The 19,454-nt window shown below is 54.3% G+C and overlaps 8 protein-coding genes across 8 annotated transcripts; 5 read left to right on the top strand and 3 right to left on the bottom strand.

Annotated features, from left to right (window-relative positions):
- Window positions 1-281: 281 nt before the first annotated feature.
- On the bottom strand, window positions 282-1,562 carry EI97DRAFT_380934 (uncharacterized protein; the record flags this gene model as incomplete). Its single annotated transcript, XM_033795783.1, has 2 exons — window positions 282-1,010; window positions 1,056-1,562. Coding segments are annotated over 2 exons (1,236 nt in total), but the record flags the coding sequence as incomplete, so codon positions are not given.
- Window positions 1,563-1,977: 415 nt separating this feature from the next.
- On the top strand, window positions 1,978-4,457 carry EI97DRAFT_434918 (ATP-dependent rRNA helicase spb4). The gene has a single exon (XM_033798744.1). The coding sequence runs from the start codon at window positions 2,255-2,257 to the stop codon at window positions 4,184-4,186; it is 1,932 nt and encodes a 643-aa protein (XP_033652222.1). The 5' UTR covers window positions 1,978-2,254; the 3' UTR covers window positions 4,187-4,457.
- EI97DRAFT_434917 (seryl-tRNA synthetase) lies at window positions 4,208-5,897 on the bottom strand. The gene has a single exon (XM_033798743.1). It carries the CDS (start codon window positions 5,845-5,847, stop codon window positions 4,285-4,287), a length of 1,563 nt encoding a protein of 520 aa, XP_033652221.1. The 5' UTR covers window positions 5,848-5,897; the 3' UTR covers window positions 4,208-4,284.
- A 104-nt stretch (window positions 5,898-6,001) lies between these two features.
- EI97DRAFT_434916 (uncharacterized protein) lies at window positions 6,002-7,420 on the top strand. The gene has a single exon (XM_033798742.1). The coding sequence runs from the start codon at window positions 6,369-6,371 to the stop codon at window positions 7,332-7,334; it is 966 nt and encodes a 321-aa protein (XP_033652220.1). The 5' UTR covers window positions 6,002-6,368; the 3' UTR covers window positions 7,335-7,420.
- A 290-nt stretch (window positions 7,421-7,710) lies between these two features.
- Window positions 7,711-9,290, top strand: EI97DRAFT_401744 (DUF887-domain-containing protein). The gene is made up of 2 exons (XM_033796471.1): window positions 7,711-8,410; window positions 8,462-9,290. Exons 1-2 carry the CDS (start codon window positions 7,928-7,930, stop codon window positions 9,089-9,091), a joined length of 1,113 nt encoding a protein of 370 aa, XP_033652219.1. The 5' UTR covers window positions 7,711-7,927; the 3' UTR covers window positions 9,092-9,290.
- A 137-nt stretch (window positions 9,291-9,427) lies between these two features.
- Window positions 9,428-11,778, top strand: EI97DRAFT_401742 (uncharacterized protein). Its single transcript, XM_033796470.1, has 2 exons — window positions 9,428-10,334; window positions 10,384-11,778. Exons 1-2 carry the CDS (start codon window positions 9,864-9,866, stop codon window positions 11,446-11,448), a joined length of 1,536 nt encoding a protein of 511 aa, XP_033652218.1. The 5' UTR covers window positions 9,428-9,863; the 3' UTR covers window positions 11,449-11,778.
- A 1,683-nt stretch (window positions 11,779-13,461) lies between these two features.
- Window positions 13,462-15,530, bottom strand: EI97DRAFT_96729 (uncharacterized protein). The gene has a single exon (XM_033803243.1). It carries the CDS (start codon window positions 15,357-15,359, stop codon window positions 13,629-13,631), a length of 1,731 nt encoding a protein of 576 aa, XP_033652217.1. The 5' UTR covers window positions 15,360-15,530; the 3' UTR covers window positions 13,462-13,628.
- A 2,515-nt stretch (window positions 15,531-18,045) lies between these two features.
- Window positions 18,046-18,839, top strand: EI97DRAFT_443861 (uncharacterized protein; the record flags this gene model as incomplete). The annotated part of the gene is made up of 3 exons (XM_033799860.1): window positions 18,046-18,304; window positions 18,468-18,615; window positions 18,695-18,839. The coding sequence occupies 3 exons, from the start codon at window positions 18,046-18,048 to the stop codon at window positions 18,837-18,839; spliced, it is 552 nt and encodes a 183-aa protein (XP_033652216.1).
- Between the last annotated feature and the right edge of the window lie 615 nt (window positions 18,840-19,454).

Raw genomic sequence — 19,454 nt, 5'->3', positions numbered from 1 at the left:
TCTTTCATAACCAAGAAAGTACCGATTAGGCCACATCCCAAATAAGGGATTGTGCTTCTACTTGAACCCGAGAGATCGTAACCGCATATAATTTACACTCAGATGGGAGAGCGAGATCTAGCCAAATCCACCAACATCTACCCACCCGCGCAACGCCCCGAAACCCACCAATGCCTTAGGAACAGCGGGCATGATTGTCTAGCCGTCCACCGAAACATAAATATAGAGAAAGTAAACAAGGAAATGCTAGGCTTGTAACACAACAAAAATCGGCCAATGCCTCATCCAAATATGGACAGAAAACCCCACAATCCCGCTCCACACAACACCGGAATCGTCAAATTATCGTCCCAGCCAAACAGATCCACAGCCTCGCTGGCGCATGCCACGATTCCGGCCCACACCGACACGGCGCCGAGAGCGAGATATCCGCCCACAGACGCCTGCGAGAAGCTCAAGCCCAAGGCCTCACGTGCCTTGGAAGGTAGCGCAAGGACGCCCTGAAAGGCGAAGCTGTTCTCGCCCGTATTGTAGGAGGCCATGAGCGGCCCTAGCCAGCCCCAGAACAGCGAGGCCGTGATGACGCCAGTCACGCAGGCGGCCATGGTCCCGGCCAGAGACTTGCCCTTTCGAACGCGCCATGTCCGATGGCCCCAGAGCCGGCCAAATGTGGACGCTGCCGTGTCACACCAGCTGAGCAGCAGTACACTCATGACGCCGATGTCCTTGGGGCAGAAGCGAAGAACTGTCCAGGCACCGAGAAGGTAGGAAATGACACCATTCCAGCCGTCGACCTCGGACTCCCGCATCAGGGCTCCCAGGCAGCGAATGTAGAAGCGATTAACAGAGTAATACCGATGTCGTATAAAGTCGGTGGCAGCAATGGGTATCAGCAGAGAAAAAAGGACCGGGTGTATTTGGCTTGGTTGGCGCCCGGTGCAGTAGAGGTAGATTGTGAGGAAGCCAATGGAGACGTGCAGGATTTTGCGTGGAATCTCATGTTTGTGGATCTGTTCTGTCAGCCTGTATAACTCTTTCGAGACAGAATCACCTACAAATGACCTCCATTTTTTGTGTATTGGGATTAGACCTAATGGACTCGGACTTCTGCTCATTTCCCGCCAGTAGTCCTTATTCGCAGCCGCGGGCGACAAATGCCCATTGACCGTCCCATTCGGCAAAGCAAGCTCCCCCTTCTTTCCCGGACCAACTTGCTTCGACTTGAGCCCACTCATCCTTCTCCGTCTGCTTCCAGGCGGACTCCTGCTCCTAGTCCGCGCCCTCTTCTCCGGATCCGATCCCGACGAGTCCTCATCAATCCGCGGTGTTGTAGACATGTTTCTATTCATCCTTGCTGCGGACCGCGTCACAGGCCCAGAATACCCATCCTTTCCACTTATTTCTGATGGAGTTGGAGAGGGTGATATCACCCGCGGCGTCCGGGGCACCTGGTACTGCTTGACGGAAGCCATGGCCTGCTGCCAGCAGTGGGCGAAGGAGGGGAGAGGGGGTGTCCGAACGAGGCCAGTCAGCGACTGCCCTGCGCGCGTGCAGAGGTATGCGACGTTTTCAAGGAATGTGTGACGGTCCGGTCGCCTTGAGCGGTGTCGCGAGGCTGTGTTCGAGGGCGGGTCGATATCCACGTCAGTTATGGAGGTTGGCGACGTCGGCGCATAGGTGGTGTCAGATGATGGAGTTACTGGCGCTACGGAAGCCAGGATGGATGTGGTTTCGTCCGGTCGGGGCGCATCGTCTGAGGGAGGAGAGGAGGCCACAGTGGAGGAGGAGCCGCAGCCTCAGCTAGGAGATTGAGAGGCGGCGTGGTTGAGGATCGGAGGAGCAGGCTGCGCTTTGGACGAACTTTTTCGGAGGTCGAGGTCAGCTTCGTCAGAGGCTCGGAGCTGAGGTCGATCCGTCTTGGCGGTGATGGCTACTCAGAAACATGTGCACTTGATACAATCAATGGAGGACGAAGAGGATGAAAGCGGCTTCAGTACATAGAGAGGACTACATCTCTTGCGATCAACTTGCGTCCTGTTCCGAACGCTCCAAGTTGCATCAAAGCGGGCACGTGCCGAGCGACTCCACATTTCGATTAATCGCACCGCCACAGAAATTGGCTCAGCCACAGCAGCCACAGTTTCTTTCGGAACGGCAAATAAAATAAAATTCCCCAAGAAACTTCAACTCCATACAACGAGGGATACCCAACGTCCCAGGAAGGACTCGCTCGCCGGTATAAGGAAGAGATATCATGGCGCCAGAGACAAAATCAGATGCACAGCGTCGCCGGCAATGGGATGCGCTCACTCCCGGATTATCAGAATGGATACTGGACGCCATAAAAGCTATGGGTTTCACCAAGACCACGCCTGTCCAGGAAGCCGCCATTCCACTGTTCATGGGGAATAAAGATGTAGTCGTCGAAGCAGTCACAGGGTCAGGAAAGACACTCGCCTTTCTTATCCCCGTTGTTGAGCGGCTATTACGTCTGGATGCACCCATCAAGAAGCATCACGTCGGTGCTATCGTCATATCTCCTACTAGAGAACTCGCCACGCAGATACATACAGTCCTGGTGTCACTATTGAACTTCCACAGTCCGTCTGCTGCCCTCCTGAAGACTGAAGAGGAGGAAGATAGCCCCATGGCCGATGCCGATTCCACTCCCCTGCCCGTCTATCCCGCTTCAACCCTCAAAGTCGTCCCCCAACTCCTCCTAGGCGGATCCGTAACCCCGGCGCAAGATCTCAGCACGTTTCTGAAGAAATCCCCCAATGTTCTCATCGGCACCCCTGGAAGACTACTGGAACTCCTTTCCTCTCCCCACGTCCACTGCCCCCAATCCTCGTTCGATGTCCTCGTCCTAGACGAAGCCGACCGCCTCCTGGATTTAGGATTCAAAGAAGACCTCCAGAAGATCCTTTCCCGCCTCCCCAAGCAGCGCCGTACCGGCCTCTTCAGCGCCAGCGTCAGCGAAGCCGTCGACCAACTCGTCCGCGTCGGTCTGCGCAATCCCGTCCGCATCGCCGTCAAGGTGAAAGCGCGATCCAGCGCCAACGGACCCGAAGGCAGTGCGAAAATCGAAGACAAGCGCACGCCCGCTAGTCTCCAAATGTCGTACCTCATCACACCACCCACGCACAAACTCCCGTCGATTCAGAAGCTGCTCGCCTCGTTGAATCCCACACCGCAAAAGACGATATTATATCTCTCAACCTGCTACTCGGTCGACTACTTCCAACACATCCTCCCCGCCATCCTTCCTGGGTTCACCCTAATCCCACTCCACGGCAAACATCCCGATAAAGTGCGCCGCAAGAACTTCTCCAAATTCATCGACTGCATGACCCCTTCCATCCTCCTTACCACAGACGTAGCAGCCCGAGGCCTGGACATCCCCTCCGTCGATCTAGTCCTCCAACTCGACCCTCCCTCCGACCCAAAGACCTTCATCCATCGATGTGGCCGTGCAGGTCGCGCAGGCAGAAAAGGCCTAGCAGTCACCTTCCTCACTCCCGGCAGAGAAGAAGACTACATCGAATTCCTGCGCGTCCGACAGACGCCCATCTCCCCGCTAACCAACCCCTCCATCTCCATCTCCGCCCCCGAAGCCCAGCGCCTCACGGAAGAGATCCGCGCCGTCGTCCGAACCGACCGCGCCATCTTCGACAAGGCGCAGCGCGGCTTTGTCTCCTGGGTCCGCGCGTACAGCAAGCACACTGCGAGTTCGATTTTCCGCATTGCCGATCTGGAGTGGGCCGAGTTGGGCAATGCGTGGGGGTTGCTGAGGTTGCCGAGTATGCCCGAGTTGAAGAAGTGGGAGGGGGATCGGAGTTTGGGGGTAAGTATCGATTGGGATGCTTTTGCGCATAAGGATAAGGTGAGGGAGAAGCAGAGGTTGGCGGAGTTGAAGGGTGAGGGTGGTGGGGAGGAGAAGACGGCGACCAAGAAAGTGCATGGCGGCAAGAAGGATAGGAGGGAGGCGGCTTGGACGCAGAAGAAGGATCAGCGCGCGGCGAAGGAGGTGCGGAGGGAGAAGAAGCAGGCGAGGAGGGAGCATGAGCGGGTCAAGAAGATGAGCGAGGAGGAGAAGGCGAAGGAGAGGGAGTTGAAGAGGATGATTGAGGAGGTGAGGAAGAAGAACCAGGTGCAGGAGGAGGAATTCGAGGGGTTTAGCGATTGAAGTGCTAGCATGGTCGTTGAAGAAGAAGGCTCCATTTTAGAGTTACAATACTATACAACTACATGCGAGAAGCCGACATCTGAGCACACATTGCCCTTCTACTCTTCCGTTGCGTAATTGTGCCCCCTAATCACCTCCAACCCGCCCATGAACGGCCTCAACACCTCCGGAACCGTCACCGTAGCATGATCTTCATCCCAATGGTTCTCCAGAATCGCCGCCAACACCCTCGGCACCGCCAACGCTGTCCCATTCAGCGTATACGGGAAATCCAGCTTCCGCCCAGCCTTCTCCAGCTTTACGCGCGTATGCAGCCGGCGCGTCTGGTAGTCGGTGCAGATGGAGGCGGACGTGACTTCGCCCCAGCCGTCCTCTTTCTCCCGACGAGAGGGGAAGTACGCTTCTATGTCGCGTTTCCTGGTGGCGCTGGCGCCGAGATCCTGGGTCGGCATTTCGAGGACGCGGCAGTGGAGGCCGAGGGATTGGAGGATTTCCTTCTGGATGGAGAGCATCTCGTCGAAGATGGCGTCTGAGCTGGATTGTTGGGAGGTGGTGTCGAAGTGCTCCTCATCATTACTGTCTGGTAGTGTCCACGCGAACAGCTCCACTTTTGTGAATTCATGCACGCGGTAGAGACCTTTGGTGTCGACGCCGCGGGCGCCTGCTTCGGCGCGGTAGCAGCGACTTACGCCGACGGTCTTGAGGGGGAGGTCGGAGTCCTCGAACGTGTGGTTCGCTTTCATGCCGGCGAGAGGGATTTCGGCAGTTCCAGCGAGGACCAGGGGAGGTTTCGCTTTGTCCTTTTCGGCTTGCTCGATGGCGTAGACTTGCTGTTCGCCGTGCTGGTCTCTGGGCTGGAAGCCACATGCTGAGGCTATGTGGGAGTAGACGAGCGTAGGCGGTGAGACAGTTCTCCAGCCTCTCTTTCTTGCAACGCTAAGAGCGTACTGAATCAGGGCTTGCTCCAGCATGGCGCCCTCCCCGATGAGATAGTACCATCCCCAGCCAGACGTCTGCGCGGCGCCTGCGAAGTCCAGGATGCCCAGTTCTGAGCCGATATGCACATGTGACCTCCACACACGGTCGGAGCTGTCAGGCTTCGGCTCCGGGTGGTCATTGATGTACTCGAGGATCTGAGCTTCGCTTCCCAAAGGTGTCGCCGTACTACTGAGGTTCGGTAGGTCCTGCGCCAGCTTCTCCATTTCTTCCTGGAGCACCGCTTCCTTCTCTTCAATGACGCTCAGCTCGGCCTTGAGCGCCTTTGCTTCACTCAGCAGCGCATCTTTATCGTCCGTCAGCCTTATATCTCCCTCCGCATCCCCACTGCGCCCGGCTGCGTCGGCCAATCTCCTCCGCACCTGGTTGTTGCGCTCCCGCGTCTTCCTGGCGCTCTGCTGCAGGGCGAGCCACTGTTCGTGTAGCTCGACAATCTTCCAGGGTGAGTCCTTGTGTGCGGCATAGTTCCTGTCTATGCAGTTTTGCGCGTAGAGCCCTGGATTCTGGCGGATATGCTTGATGTCGAGGGCGGGCTTCGGTGCGAAGGCGGGACGGGTGTATGCTCTGCGAGGGAAGGAGCGCGACGGGGGGCTTTTTGGGCCTTGTCTGAGCAGTCGCGCTCGACAAGCCGAGCAATTGAGGAAGCTGTCTTTGAAGGTTTTCATTTTGGACGTCTTTGCGCTGAGCCACGATGACTGCAGACGTCAGACATGAGATGGATCGAGCTTTGGTGGAGCAGAGCTCATGCCAAGCCCGGAGCTTTTCCATCTGGAGCTGCATGGGTCGCGTCGCGTGTCCAAACATATGGCACCCTATTCACCACCAACATGCTACCCAATTCGCAGAAACGCGCAGCGGACTCAACTTGGAACTCGTACAGTCCGGCCAAGGTACCGCGTCTTTCTCGATCAACTAGGTGCGATGGCAGAGCTGCGCCGTACGGAAACAACGCGTCTCCGCCAGCTCCGAAACTATATAGCTCGCCATACCAGGACAGCACGCCCATACCAGCTCCAACGCAGTCGTATAGCTCGTCGTCCCGAAACAATGCATCTCTGCCAGCTCCAAGACAGCCCTATAGCTCGCCGTACCAAAACCATGCGCCAAAGCCAGCCAGACCGGAACAGCAGCTATTCGAAGGATTTAAGCCTACAGTTCGACATCCCCCGCACCCCGACAGCCGACTATGTCAGGACTTCTATTGGGTGCCATATCCCTTGGGATTGATGCCGCACGACTCTTGGGAAAGTTTGCACAATTATGGGAAGATTCCAACGCCTCCTGCGCCCAACCGGTGCCCAGTCTGTCGCAACCCCGCAAGGTGACGCCGCACATGCGCAAGCTGTTCCTGGTGGCGGAGCGGTTGACCTGGGACTATGCCGTGGTTTCGTCGCGTGAAAGGGAGCAGAACGAGCAACTTACCTGGGAGGTCAATTACGAGCTGGGAATTCTGGAGCCCTTTGTTGAGGACGCCGAACAAGTCCCAGGCGGGAAGAAGAGCAGGTTGAATAAGTGGTATCCGTATCAGAATCAGCACGAGATGAAGCTGGCTATGAGCTTGATTTCTATGGACGCGGGGTTAACGGAGGTGTCTTGGTCACTGTGGTACGGCCTCCAGATGAACATACAGAGGGTCCTTGGGCACGAAGAGGATGTTTCGAACCGCAACAATAGTGCGCCACGAGATTACGCTGTCAGTGAGGAACGATCTGGATTGAATACAGGCATGGACACGCGCTCTGACGGGGTTTTCGAATTCGATGTCACGCGGTCACCTGACGACGCGCTGTTTGATACATCCACTATCGTTCCGGATGTCGGTATACCGACGCCGCCTTCCTCGTCCTCTAACCCGTCCAAAGAGACCACGAGGCCTGCCACGGACGCCATGTCCTCTTCGAAAAGCATCCATCCAGCCCTCGCGACCAGGATCGCAGCTGGGCCTACAGTGGAAAGGCAAGTGCCGTGCTCGAACGACGACAAACGAATCATAAGCTACAAGACGCTGCAGGACTTCTACTCTCTGCTGGAACAGATCGAGCGGACGTCGTATCTGGGTGCACTGTTCCTGGAGGCGTATGCGGAGCATCTGCGTGACGATGCGTGCCGGGACTGCTGGCTGAAACATAACATCGTAGGGGAGGCAAAGTGACTCTGTCATACCTTCCCTGTTCTCACTGTTTCTTTTACTTATATGATACCCTGTCTTGTCGTCTTTGCATAGTATGTAGCATGTAGAGAAGAGATGGGACTTGCGCCGCACCGCTCAGGTAGCTATGTCAACCATCATCACTAATAACCTCTCTCGAGCTACAGAAACCATGCTCTACGGCTACCTATTTACTCAGCTTTACCGAGCAGCAGCAGACCTCCCAGATGCAATAGTCCTAGTACGGCGCATCGCATGAAGAGGCAGCCTTTGATCATTCGGGCGGGCGATGCGGATGAGGATTCTCGCGTGCAGCCTCGCGACTCTCGCCTTGTTGGGCAAGTGTGAAGTGTGATTGACCAACGCCTCGCAAACACATCTATGCGGCGCTGACTGACTGACCTCCGAGCTCCACGCCTCTTCTGCCTTCTGCCTGCTATAACCCTTTATCCTCTCCTTCTCTTCTTCCTTTCCTTCCTGCTCCTTCTCCCGCGATCCTGCGACGCTCGCTCTCGTGCAACGCAACTTAGAGATCGATCGACTGCCGCCCGACACGCCGCCCTTGCATCCGCCTCGGTATTCACAACCCCTCCGCCATGCGCGACCCTTTCCCCATCCCCCCACCACCGGCGATAGCGGAACATGTGCAGGCACTTGCCAACAAGGCCGGCCTTCAGGTGCTCCATCTGCACTTCCACGAGGTCGTCTTCGCCTTCCTGCTCTACCATGTCACGTACAAGTACATCTCGCCCGTCATCTCCCGCATCTTCTTCCCCCAGATCTACACGTCCTTCAATGCCCGGACGAAGCTCAACTGGGATGTGCACGTTGTCTCGTTTGTGCAGAGCACGCTCATCAACATCCTCGCCCTCTATGTCATGTGGCAGGACAAGGAGCGCGCAGGCATGGACTGGCGAGGCAAGGTCTTGGGATACACTGGGGGGTCTGGCTTGATCCAGGGCATGGCTACGGGCTACTTTGTGTGGGATCTGGTCATCACGGTGCAGCATCTGGAGATCTTTGGCGTCGGCATGCTCGCCCACGCCATTTCGGCGCTCTTTGTCTTCTCGTTGGGATTTGTGGGTTCCATATTCTCGAAAGAGAGGCTCCCTGCTGATATGTGACGACAGAGACCCTTTGTAAACTACTACGCGCCCGTCTTCATCCTCTACGAGCTCTCGTCGCCGTTCCTCAACATCCACTGGTTCTGCGACAAGCTCAATCTCACCGGTGGCAGGTTCCAGCTCGTCAACGGCATCATGCTGCTCCTCACCTTCTTCTCCGCGCGCCTCGTCTACGGCACCTACCAGTCGGTGCGAGTGTTCTCGGATATCTACCAGACAATCAGGCATAATAGCGTTCTCACGGACCCGGAGGTCGGCAAAGCCGCGCCCCTCGACGACGTGATGCAGTTCGCGGGCGAGCGGGCGATCCCTCTGTGGCTCCCGCTCTGCTACCTCGCGTCGAACCTGACGCTAAACGGACTGAACTGGTTCTGGTTCGAGAAGATGATTGCGACGCTGCGCAAGCGGTTCGATCCGCCGTTCGGGACGCGCAAGCCGGAGATCAAGCTCCCGGAGAAGGTGCCCGAGGAGGAGATGGTGCTGGTGGAGGGGACGGCGTTGGCGACGCCGGGGGTGAATGCGGCGGACGAGAGTGGAAAGGACTATATTTCGTCGGTGCAGGTGGAGAAGGCGGGGAGCGTGCTGAAGGTGCAGCAGACGGAGGTGAGGAATCGGACGGCAAGGAGAAGGGGTTAGATGTGTGGATAATGGGTTGGGAAGAGGGATGGTCGCTGGGGTATTGGTCCTCGCGGTTTCCCGAGAGGTATTTATGGTCTAGCATTTAGGGATTTTACTGTGTAGCTCTCTAGCGAGGCTGGATATCCAAGAAGCAAATTTCCAACGAAACGAGAACAAGTTCGTCTCTCCTTGAGAAATCCTCAAGTCAACACTAGAGATCATAGCAGAGGCGAATATCTCCCAAAGGGTGCAAGTGATTAGTCCTCGTGCTCAGCTGCGTGCAGGCCCTTGACCAGCCAAGCAAGGCCCCAAAAGGAGCCTCGCTCCAGCCGAACCACCTCTGAACCCTGGGACAAGCACATGCACGCAGCTGGCTGCCAGTTGCTGCCACTGCTGCCACTCGACCGGCATGGCCAAACCGTCGCCACCAGCCACTCTCTGTCTCCAGTTGCACCGCCCTTGAAACGCTCTCGCACCTCCGCTCCCTCCTCGAGGAGCACGTCTTCACGAGTCACAGAGAAGTCTCGCGACCGAAAGCGGGGTGCACTCCTGCGCGACGGGAGCACCACCTGCAAGGCCTGCAGACCGCAGCAGGAACAACAAACCACGCAGCCCATATTGGACGCGCCCTCCTGTCTTCGACAATCCCTCGGACGACGCAGAGAAAGACCTTCCCATTCTTCATTCTTCAGTCTTCGCAATTCGTCAGACATTGCGCCCTCTCAAGCGGCTTGGGGAGATAAATAGCGAGCCTCAACACCAAAACATCTATCAACCACAACATACGCGCATGGTGTCCTACCCCGAATCCGCGGTCCCCGACCGCACCCTCGCCATCCGCCGCCCTCCCTCCGTCACATCGCACTCGTCGCGCTCCACCTCGCGCCGGCATCGACCAGGCCACCGCTCGCACTTTGGCGGATCCTCCTCCTCCTCCTACCAGTCGCAGAACGAGTTCCCCGTCTTCACGCACACGGGCGATGTCGAGATTGTGATTTCGAATGGGAGGAAGGAGCAGCGGTACCTGCTCCATAAGCTGATCCTTGCGCAATGCTCGGGCTTCTTCGAGGCGGGGTTGAGCGACGAGTGGGCGAGTTCGGGGGAGGGGAGTGCGAGTGCGCCTGGGAATGGGAACGTGAATGTGAATGCGGCGGCACTGGCGAGGTTGCCGAATAGCTCTACAGCGACGGAGAAGAAAAGATGGAGGTATGAGTTGGACTGGGGCAAGGGCGAGGACGATGTCCCCATGCTGGTCCAGAAGGTCCGTATACCAACTCCACCCAGCATCCACCTACTGACAACAATCATAGAAACCCCAGCCCTCCCTCTTCGCCGGTGACGCCTCCCCCTCACACCCTCCACCGACCACACGGCCCAAGCCCGCCGCACCCGCAACCGGCTTCTTCCGCAGCATGGCCAACTTCTCCTCCCTGCACATCCCCGCCCCAGCCACCGACCCCGACGACGACACCTTCCGCGACTACGACAACCTCTTCCGCATCTTCTACAACTACCCCCCGACCCTGGATCCCATCAACATTGCGAATGCCTACGTCGAGTGCAAGTCCCTGCTGCACCTGGGCGACATGTACGACGCGCTGGACGTCATCGGGCCGAGGGTGGACCACCATCTCCTCCGCTTCCAGGGCCGGCTGTGGAAGCAGATTGCAAAGTACCCGCCGAGCTATCTCAAACTAGGCTACATGGCGCGCAGCAAAGCCATCTTCTCCGAGGCAATGGTGCACGTCGTGGGCCAGTGGCCGGCAGGACTGAACCAATTACGCGGCCAGACCTCGGACGCCGTCATGGACTTGATCGAAGACAAGGTCGACGAGCTGGAGGAGCTCAAGGCGAAGATCGAGGGCAAGCTGTTCCGCCTGACGCTGTCGACCAGTCGGGGGGAGCGCGTCACGCCGAGCAATAACTGGCTCGACTGGCTGGCCATGAGCCTCTTCAGGCAGTGGCTGGCGGAGAACACGACGCCGCCTCCCGCCCCGATACTGAAGCCTTCGTCGTCCTCGAGGCCCAGAGCAGGGAGCTCCAGCACGCGACCGAGCGTGGACGGTTCGGCGCCGCATCCGCCGGCCCCAGCAGCATCGTTCAATACGGGACGCGTCTTCCGCCTGCTCGGCACGGGAGGGTCGAGCTACCTCAATCATGATGAATGTAAGCGGTTCCTGCGGCTGTGTCCGGAGCAGTATAACAGAGATAATTTGCGGCGGTTCGAGAGGAGGATCGATGAGCTCAAGGAGAGGGCGAAGGACGTGGTGAAGCCCCTGATGCGGAATTTCCTCGAGCTGGAGATGAGTGGCGGTGGGTTGCCGTACTTGACGTGTACGCGGTTGGAGGTGGTGGACTTCCCCTGGGATGAGTAGAGGGATGGTGCCGAGTCTCGTTTCTTTCCTTGTCCGTCTTTTGTTTGGTTTTTCTGGAAGGTGGTGGGTTTGGCTGTGTTTTGCGTTTTTGGTGCCTGATACCCTTAGCCTTGCATGGTGTCGTTCTTTTGAGCAATGTTTAGCATTATGTCTATTCGCGATGTTATTTCGAGGAGGGGGGAGTGGGTTGCTAGTACGCTGGTCGTCCTGGTGAGATTTATACTGACAAAGAAGATGATGACGACGGCGAAGACGAGGCATGGTCGTTGCATAAGTATGATTTGTAGTTGCATGTAGATACCATTTTGCATACCCATCTTATCCCACTTGTCTTAGGAGGGGTTTGGGATTCTGGTGAGCTGATCCAACGGTTCTATCGATCGCTTTTCACATTCTTTGGTGCAAACACGGGCTAGGGAACGAGTCCTGTCAAAGGCTCAGAACTCATAGCATAACTGCCTCCTCAACAACTATGGTCTTGATTCCTCGCCCATCCCAGCATCCAGGATTTCCTTACCAATGCATTAATGCGGTGTCTGGTACCATATCCAAGGTGATGCCAGCCCCAAGTGGTTAAGCTGCTTTGTACGTGTATATGTTGAGTATAGTCAGTCGCCTCGTGGTGCTTCCACACCCCTCTCCCTTTCTTTCCGTGCTACCTCTTGATCGCAGGACACTGTCGGGCGGGTCGTTCCTAGAGCGGAACTGTTAATCTGCTGGTTGTTGCTAGGGCACGGACATGTGTATCTTCTACAGGCGGATGGAGTGGGCATACAACAGTTCACGAGGAGTGCCGGATGAAGTAGCTCTAAGTTTCCTCCACCGTGTAGTCCCGAATATCTCTACCATTGTAGCAAGTGTACCAGATATCTACACCCGTGGACCCACGTAAAGTCCACTTCCCCAATATAAACCCAATTGAACAACAACCAGAAACGCTTATCGGCATTTTTACTCCGGACAGAGGTCCAGGTTAACGTGCATGGAATGCGCGAAGTCCTTCTCATCACCAAAAAAAACACTTCAACTTTGCCGGGATTTTTAAAGGGGCCATAGATTTAGATGCAGAAGGGTTGGTTCACAGGGACGCTAGGAGTGAAGCAGGCGATTTTGCATGTCTGCGGTTGTACGGGATAGAGGACGGGGCGGGAAACGGGATAGATACTACGGAGTATGTACTGCGTCTTTTCATGTCCGAAGGAGCAGCAAGGGGTCGAAGTGGTATAGCAGACGCCGTGATTGGCTTAAAAGTCCCTATATCTAGTATCATCAGCCTTGAATACACTGTGCTCTAGTGGCGTAATTAGAACGTGATCAATTGGAATGGTTGAATTCGGTGATCTAACTCGGAGTAGTAGTACATGGGGATCTTCAGTCGGCTGTGAGAAACCGCAGTAGTAGGCATGTGGAGACTCTAGACGGAATGAAGGCTTGGATTGGCTTGACCTTGAGAACTTTGTTGCAAATACAGTGTCACCAGTGTGTAATAACAAATTCGGCAGTATATGTGGGACACAAGGAGAGATGATGTAATGGGTATTGTTAGAAGTTGCGGAATGTCGTGGTCGTAAAGCTTTTGTTAGGTGCTGCTGCGGTGGGAGAACGTTGAATTCTCGCTAGGTCGCTTGTTCGACTTAGCCGGTACACACTGCGCACTCGATTGTGAAGAACTGCATGTGACCTTTTAATTAGAAGCGCGCTCGACTCAACAACGGTGGCTATCTAGAGGTATAACGGTCGGCTAAAACGTAACCATCTAAACAAACAGTAGCGATGAGGTGTGCGGCCGAGCCCTTTTCCAGTCAACTAGATAGGCAGGCCGAAATCCACACAACCACCTCGCTCCACATGGAACAGAGCATTTATCGCCCCAAGGCCCGTATCTTAGGCATGCTAATGCCAACGAGCAGGCAAACTAGAAGCAAAGCCAGAGGCTCTTGTAGACTTGACATCTGCAACCTTGCCTAGCCCAGATAACTATACCACGTCACACCGAATGGATACACAAGGAGAGAGCATAAAGAGTTGATAGTATTGAGCCCACTGGATATGCAACTATAGACCTAGTTATCATTACCCTGCAGCTACGTTGCTTTCTCTAACCACCTATTGCCTACCCCCTTGCCTATCCATTTCCGTTTCGATCAAGACCTTGGTTCCGGGGATTGCGACGAGTTCGTCTATTCCATGTCCGATTCCATGTCCGATTCCATGTCCGATTCCATGTCCGATTCCATGTCCGATTCCATGTCCCTACCTTTGAGCAGACGGCATATCTCACGCACATGCATCCATTCAAGCCAGGATTCGAAGTCGTACCGAGCCATCAAGTTGGCGAGCAATGGATCGGCATCCGAGGCACCGAAGAGAACGAAAACCCGAGGGGAATGTCGGATGGCCGCAAGGAGCATGTCATAGTCACGCGGCATCCTTTCTCGCTCTGTGAGGACATTGCTACTATGAACTCGAGTGTTGTAGTCGATGCAGGCGAGCAGGTAGCTGTGGCAGGGGTTTTTAGTACGGTATTCCTCAAGGAATGTCTCCGGTAAATGCGGAAACACCTTGGCGACGTGCTTGTCAAGACGGCCGTCGGTGACATCGATTAGATCAAGATCGGCCAAAAACTCGTTGTCATCGCCCGGATTGTCTTTGCGACGGTTCTTGCGACAAATTGAAGCGGGGATGAAGATACCAGACACATGCTTGGGCTGAATCTCTGCAGGAATGGCTGCATCGATGTATGAACGGACATTCGGATCGATATGAATGTTCATCATCACGGTAGTGCCTTCCTCCTGCTTGCTGGGGAGGTCGAGAACAGCATGGATGCCGGACTCGATATACCTACCATCACCCTCCGCTTTCGACTCCTTCATATTGGCCTTCAGCTCGTCTCGGGCTTCCTTGCATTGCTTGTCCGTGTCCCTCATGGTGGGAAGCTCTGGGACGAAGAATTCAGCCGCGTCTTCACTCATCGCAGCCAACTTGTCCTTTTTTATGGTACCCATGCTGAATACCGAAACAGGCTGAGTGAGATGGCGCATCAGGCGAGCGATGGTGATGTGCCAGTGTTTGGAATATCGCAAGACATCGCGCAGAACCTTCACTGTTGGCTGATCAATGGTGTCATTCAGCTTACCAAGCAAGTGCGGGAATTGACGTATGGCGCGGAAGGTCTCGCGCACAATCGCATCACTGGCCGGTTCGATAATGAGACCACGGTTGATCTTCTCCATATGGTGAAGGGCAGCAGTCTTTCGAAGATCTTCGGTTGCTTCGTTACGGGAGAGCTTGCGGAACTTGCTCAAACCGTTACGCGCGAATTCATTGAAGTATTTGGGATCATCAACTGGTGGTGGAGGCCATTCTCCGATCACCCTGAGGACTGTCTCGAGTTCAGTATCCGGCATCACATCATGTGAGTCGCGGAGTCGATAGCGCAAATCATTGTCGATGAGTGACTGATGACCAGAGTAGAGCGCGACGGGCTTTGGGAGATTGCACCACTCGTCGTCGGTGAAGTAGGATGGGATGTCAATGATATGCCAGAGCGCGATGGTGCTCAATGGCTGCACTTGAACATTGTCGGTGCCGCCAACTTTGGCTTCATAATCATAAACGACGTAACTGACGAAGCACGGACAGTGGAAATCGGAGACGCCCGAGGATGTAGCGGGACCGGTCTCCGTCTTCCTTCGGCCCTTGCCACTACCAGAAGCATCCGCGATCTCTTGAAGAATATCGTTCCCATTCTTCATGGAAGCGAGAAGCTTGGAGAGCGCAGATTCCATATCATGAGGAGCTTCGGCCACGTCCGGCTGCAATTTTGGAAAGACACCGGTATGGCCGTCAACCACATGCGGCTGGATGTGAGCAAGGCGCTCCGCCTTCTTACCTTGGTGAAAATCCATGACGAAATGGAACGTTGATGAGAGAGGAAATGTAGAAGCCGAAAGACCAGAGGAGCTGATGAGAGAGGGAAAGTAGAAGCCGATAGACCAGAAGAGAGAAAAGGGTAGCTCGGAGTGCAGAGAACGTAAGTGTACTACGTAGAAACTGAAGGAGAGTCGTAACTTCGTGATGGAGAGAGGAAAGGAAAGAGGGTGGTGGAGAGCAAGTGAGAGAGCAAGTGAGAGAGCAAGTGAGAGAGCCTTTTGTTGACGCGAGTGTGGCCGAAACGCTAAGACTCAGGAGCGGAGATCGGAGATCGCGCAGAGCAGCACGTGATCACGGTTCCCGGTGTGGAATGACGGAATGAAGGTTCGTCGTTGGTGTCGTTATCCGTATTCAGATGTATGTGAGGTGTTGCTAGAAGGTGCGTGGATGAAGGATGTTGAAGCCGTCGGAAACGGAGATAACCATGTAAGTGGTGCCGTACGGGAAGTTGATTGCAGAAGTCGATGTTATGTCGAGTTGGCGTCGGATTTTGGCCGTCCGAATCGATGGTAACGCGAGAGAATGAGAGTATGTGTGGAAAAGTGTGGAGAGATTGAGGAGATCGATAACCAGGCCGTCTAAGATCGGGCCTTGGGTAGGCAGTGGTTTCAGGATCGCGCTATGCGGAGATGGCGCCGACCCCGATTGCTCGTATCAATCGAAAACACATATAGAGTATGAAAATTTTGATGGAGAATTATTCAGAAGAAATGAAAAACGCCGGCTGGGCTTGGTGGTGCCGGAGATTCTGGTCGCGAGGGCGGAGGCGAGGTCGACGGAGGAGCAAGAGAAATGGAGCTGACGTCGCAAGATATACAGGTTCCGAGCCAAGCAGATGATGACTAGTGCTTCTTTTCACATCGGTGGTGTCGGACTGAACACCCCCCTGCACTTCCTCTGTACTGCTGTTTTCCACGTCCAGTTAAACCGCTAGCTGGTGCAGCAATATATAAGGTCCTGCCATTAGCTTTGTAGGGCGCCTCTACGCGTAGTAGGTTCTCAAAGGAAATTCTACCTGCCGCATTATCAGGCTGTAGCCAATTGACTTGTGCTAGGTAAGGAATTCCACCTACAGAGGGATTGCAGCTGGGTGTTTAGTTAAACGTAGAAAGCCGCAGTAGTTATACAATTACCCTATCGCCCATCCCAGTCATGCGGTCCCGCGCGGACGCAAGCCATTCACCCACGCTGATGTTTCTCAAGTGCTTGCTTCGAAGAACCAGTGCCTCCCCGTTTTAAGCACGTACTGGCGCGCAGGAACACAGTGAGTCTGAACAAGTTTTTTGTCCCGAAACGAAGCTAAAGTCCCATTCAGATGTGGTTACCCTGGAAGCTACACGCCTGTGGATCATAGGGTTCTGTCTGATGACATTCGGCAACGTTTGCTTCTACAGCACAGTTTCCGCAGGAGAATCCTCACAATTCTCCAGCTCAAACATGGACTAGAGAATCAGGTGATAATTGCAATTGATCATACGGGCACGAATACATACATAGGTAGCCCTCTCACTTCTGCTACATCTACCTATCTACCCCTGCTCTATTTCCTATTAAATACTACCTATACACATTAAACTAACATGTTCCCAGAAAACGCCCGCCTCCTCTACGACAACGACCGAAACCGGTACCACGACATTGTCACCGCATGCCCCCTCGGTCTCTGTCCCAGCTGCCTTCGACGCCGCCACCCTGCTTTCTCGTTGGACCGTGTACCCTAAAAGGTAAGAGAAGCACCCGTGGCACCACCAGCGCTTACACACGAACATCAGACCCAAGAGCTCTTGCTCAAACAACCAACAATCCCGATCCCAAGGCCTCAAGTTCATGCGCAGGTTGGCCCGAAGAGTTTGCCCGAAGACGTTCAAAGCCACGGCTACCACAAGATCCTCTCCCGAGCATAAAGGCGCAACGCTTCCTCACTCTCATACGAGGAGTTCTACAGAGGCGACGACCTCGATCTCAGTAAACTATAGGCGACCATCTCTTCCGCTCTCCTAAAGACCCGCACGCGCAATGCCTCCTCAGCTTATCTCCTATATAACCTATCCAGAAGTATCTTCCCTCCTACACCTCGCACCTGACATTATCCTCGTATCAAGTCAACCGTTCCTTTCAGTAGAGAAAGATCTTACTGCGTAACACGGCTCTTAAGCTAGAAGGGCGACGGAATACCTTCGCCTTCCTACTAAACAACCCGTTAATAACTTTCTTTCCTCCTCCTTCCCCGCAACTAGGACGCCCTACCCTACGGCAACCGTTTTTCTACCCGACAAACGCCTCCCTAGATAAGTTAGACGGCTAGCCAGGAAAATCTAAGAATATAAATCCTCCCTCTAGACAGGATAAGAACTAAGCCATAGAACTACTGGTTCCAATTCCTAAATGTCCATACGTTAAACCGCAGCTCTCACCGTACGTTCACTTAAGAAGAAGAAGAAGTTATATAAATATGCTAACTAAGTAGAAACGGCTATAGACTAATCGTTTCCGTAACAGTTAGAAAGGCCGAAGTTCAATTCCATATCCACAAGGGATTCCTCACGTATCACTCGTCCTATTTCAACGCGACCCTCAGCCAAAACTTCCTCGCTCTCGCCTCCCCACTCTCGCAAGGGATCGACCCTACCGTCAAGCCTATAAATAATACTGAAGAAGACAATGGCTAACGATCTATATAAACGGGTCAAAACTTTTGAGCACGAATGGCTCGTCACCGACTCGCCACCGAGGATTGCAAGTTTCGCCTCACAAAGCGCGACGCATGAACGGCGTGTGGACAATAAGAGGCTTCTCAAAAGCCTGGCCGGGGAGGAGACTTCTCAAGGTCTCAATGACGGCGCGTGGATGGTGAGAGCCTGTGTTTCTCAAACGTCCGCCGGCGGGGGTTTTCTCAAAGGTTTCATCTACGTCAAGAAGGGTGAGTTCAGCGTTCATTTCACAAGGGTTGCTTCAATATTTCAATCCTCGTCAACCCTCCCACTGCTTCCGCCCCCCGCTAACCGCATGCTTTTCCAGCTCGGTTTTGGAGGCGACGACGACCTCCAACAGATTATAGGCGACCATCTCAACCGCTTTCCTAGCGATCCGCACGCGCGATGGGGACCCATTGTCGTCCAAAGCAATGTCATATTTGATTCATCAAATCGTGCTTCCACCATCCGGACCTCGAGCGATACCTTCTTCGGACAACGATAAGCGTCGGGGTCCTGCAAGAATCTGGAAATCTTTGTCCGTCAGAAAGCCACGCACAAGTCGAATATTTTGTCTTCACTATCAATAAGTTGCTCGCGACTAAAACTCCGCATAGGTCTATTAACGAGGAGCAACTCGCCACCTCTATGCAACGCCTCGCGGACGGTGGTGGCCTTGGAGCTGTTCCTATGGAGATCGCAACGCTTCTTTATATATTTCAATTCTCATCAACTCTTCCAATAGCTTCTGCCACCCGCTAACAGCATGCTTTTCCCGCACGGTCTTGGAAGCGACCTCGATTTCGACTAATTATGGGCGATTGGCGCCTGAAACGAACGTTGCCAGTACGACCCGGAGATTCCAGTTGACCAGTTCCAACTATCCCTGTTGCCACTCAAAATCTAACTACTAGGAAGAGGCAGTGATTATTATGTCATCCTAGCGGCTTTCGAAGCATGGGTTGAATATCAACTCGCACTATAGGTGAAATCTGTGATTAGTACTACCGTCGATCTCCTTCTGCTGCGTCGTTTAGTAGAAGAATATTACAGTATCGCAAGCTAAATCTACTACAACGATCTAAGGAGCATATCTATTATGTACCTCACGATTCTAGAACTCTAGGTAGCTTGTAATAAATTAGCTTGTTATATGCACACTCTACCCAACTAGTACGACCTCGAGATTTCTGCTGACTAGTTCTAACCATTCCTTACTCCTTTTGCAACTGAAAACTTGACTACAAAGGCTAGCTATTATAGAAGACCACCTCCTTCTTAGACCCTTAGAGTTAGGATAGAAAACGAGTCCACCAAGCAGGGGGAGGTGAAGCGGAAAGAATTGCTGGAAAAGCAGGCCCTCAGAGGCAGGATAGA

This window comes from Westerdykella ornata (genome assembly GCF_010094085.1).
Source record: "Westerdykella ornata strain CBS 379.55 unplaced genomic scaffold EI97scaffold_18, whole genome shotgun sequence".
Classification (NCBI taxonomy): Eukaryota; Fungi; Ascomycota; class Dothideomycetes; order Pleosporales; family Sporormiaceae; genus Westerdykella; species Westerdykella ornata.
Note: the sequence above shows the minus strand (reverse complement) of the source record. Positions and strands in the feature narration are given on the sequence as shown.

Excerpts from the sequence above, each read along its gene's own strand:
- EI97DRAFT_434918 (XM_033798744.1), top strand. The coding sequence starts at position 2,255 with ATGGCGCCAGAGACAAAATCAGATGCACAGCGTCGCCGGCAATGGGAT.
- EI97DRAFT_434917 (XM_033798743.1), bottom strand. The coding sequence starts at position 5,847 with ATGAAAACCTTCAAAGACAGCTTCCTCAATTGCTCGGCTTGTCGAGCG.
- EI97DRAFT_434916 (XM_033798742.1), top strand. The coding sequence starts at position 6,369 with ATGTCAGGACTTCTATTGGGTGCCATATCCCTTGGGATTGATGCCGCA.
- EI97DRAFT_401744 (XM_033796471.1), top strand. The coding sequence starts at position 7,928 with ATGCGCGACCCTTTCCCCATCCCCCCACCACCGGCGATAGCGGAACAT. Across the intron at positions 8,411-8,461 it reads TTGTCTTCTCGTTGGGATTT|AGACCCTTTGTAAACTACTA; the intron begins GTGGGTTCCATA and ends ATGTGACGACAG.
- EI97DRAFT_401742 (XM_033796470.1), top strand. The coding sequence starts at position 9,864 with ATGGTGTCCTACCCCGAATCCGCGGTCCCCGACCGCACCCTCGCCATC. Across the intron at positions 10,335-10,383 it reads TCCCCATGCTGGTCCAGAAG|AAACCCCAGCCCTCCCTCTT; the intron begins GTCCGTATACCA and ends CAACAATCATAG.
- EI97DRAFT_96729 (XM_033803243.1), bottom strand. The coding sequence starts at position 15,359 with ATGGATTTTCACCAAGGTAAGAAGGCGGAGCGCCTTGCTCACATCCAG.